We start from the raw sequence: 1,218 nt of genomic DNA, 5'->3' as shown, positions 1-1,218 counted from the left end.
CCAGGGAGGGCAGTGGGCTGCGAGGGTACCACCTACTGGCCTGCCTGAGTCTCCCTTGCCAGGGTAGGGTGTGTGGTAGGACTGACCCCTCCACACTCCACCCAGGCTGTGACCATGAAGGGAAGGGATGGCCTGGCTCAGGACCAGGGATCTCTTAAAGTGGCCCGGTGGATTGTTTGGGTTTGTGCCTTTGATATTCAAGGTTGGGGGGGAGGAGTTTAAGACAGCCTGGGACCTTGGATCCGAGCTGAGAAAGAGGCTCTGGGACAAGGGCTGGCCATTTGCCCTGGGGTGGCCCTGGTTGGTACCCTGTACATCCCACTCCATCTCTGCAGGAGCGGTTTCAAGTCAAGAACCCCCCAGCAGCCTATATCCAGAAGCTGAAGAGCTACCTGGAAACCGGTGGGGTCAGCCGAAAAGTAGCAGCAGACTGGATGCCCAACCTCGGGGTATTTGTCCCCCTCTTTCTCTCTGTCCCTTTCCCCCGCACTTTGCAAGCCCTGGGGCAGCTGGAGGAACTGTGCGTGTGAACTCTTCTGCAGGCCTGTGTGGGTACACGGATGAGGGTGTGTATGCAAGTGCCCTGGGTGTCGACTTTTATGGGTTCCTCTGCAGTTCCTGTTTGTGCTCTGATGTATACACTTGTATGTATTTGTGTAGTGTATATGTACACGTGTGCACACTATGTGCGCAGGCGTGGATGTGTGTGTGTGTATTATGTGTGCCCTTTTGTGTCCACATATGGATGTATGTGTATCGAGTCCTTAAACAGGGGTGTGTGTGTGTACCTCGTGTGTCTGTATGTGGATTTGTATCTTATGTCTGTGTCCTCCCTGTACTTGTGTATGGGTGTGCACATGTGCGTGGATACCCAGGGTGTTCATGTTTGAATGTGTGCATATCCTTTGTCCACATGTATGTGTGTGTGTGTGTGTAAGGAGGCATTGGTGTGCCTCTTTTGTGTCTGCCCATGGCCGTGTGGCGTACACCCTGTGTGTGTGTGTAGGGGGAGTACGTGTGGCCTGAGAATGCTTATTCTGCCAGGCAGTTGTGTGGAGGTGGTGGGGGCGGCTGAGCGTGAAAGGCCAGTTGTCGGGGCGGGCAGGCCCTGTTGGCTGAGGCCCGGGCCCCACCCACCAGAGTCCCCCTGTGTTTGGCTCCCAGTTTAAGAGGCGAGTTCAGGAGTCCACGCAGGTGCTCCGGGAATTGGAGATCTCT

General features: G+C 55.4%; 1 protein-coding gene across 1 annotated transcript in view; it reads left to right on the top strand.

Annotated features, from left to right (window-relative positions):
* The window catches only part of FMNL1 (formin-like 1), a 26,511-nt gene that overhangs the window by 11,052 nt on the left and 14,241 nt on the right, over positions 1-1,218 (top strand). The window contains exons 3-4 of the mRNA XM_010832509.1: positions 336-449; positions 1,165-1,213. Coding sequence (XP_010830811.1) covers positions 336-449; positions 1,165-1,213 — 163 coding nt within the window. The remainder of the gene's footprint in view (positions 1-335; positions 450-1,164; positions 1,214-1,218) is intronic.

This window comes from Bison bison, unplaced genomic scaffold (genome assembly GCF_000754665.1).
Source record: "Bison bison bison isolate TAMUID 2011002044 unplaced genomic scaffold, Bison_UMD1.0 scf7180017861046, whole genome shotgun sequence".
In the NCBI taxonomy this organism is placed as follows: Eukaryota; Metazoa; Chordata; class Mammalia; order Artiodactyla; family Bovidae; genus Bison; species Bison bison.
The sequence above is the reverse complement of the archived record's forward strand: the minus strand, read 5'-3'. Positions and strand labels throughout refer to the sequence as shown.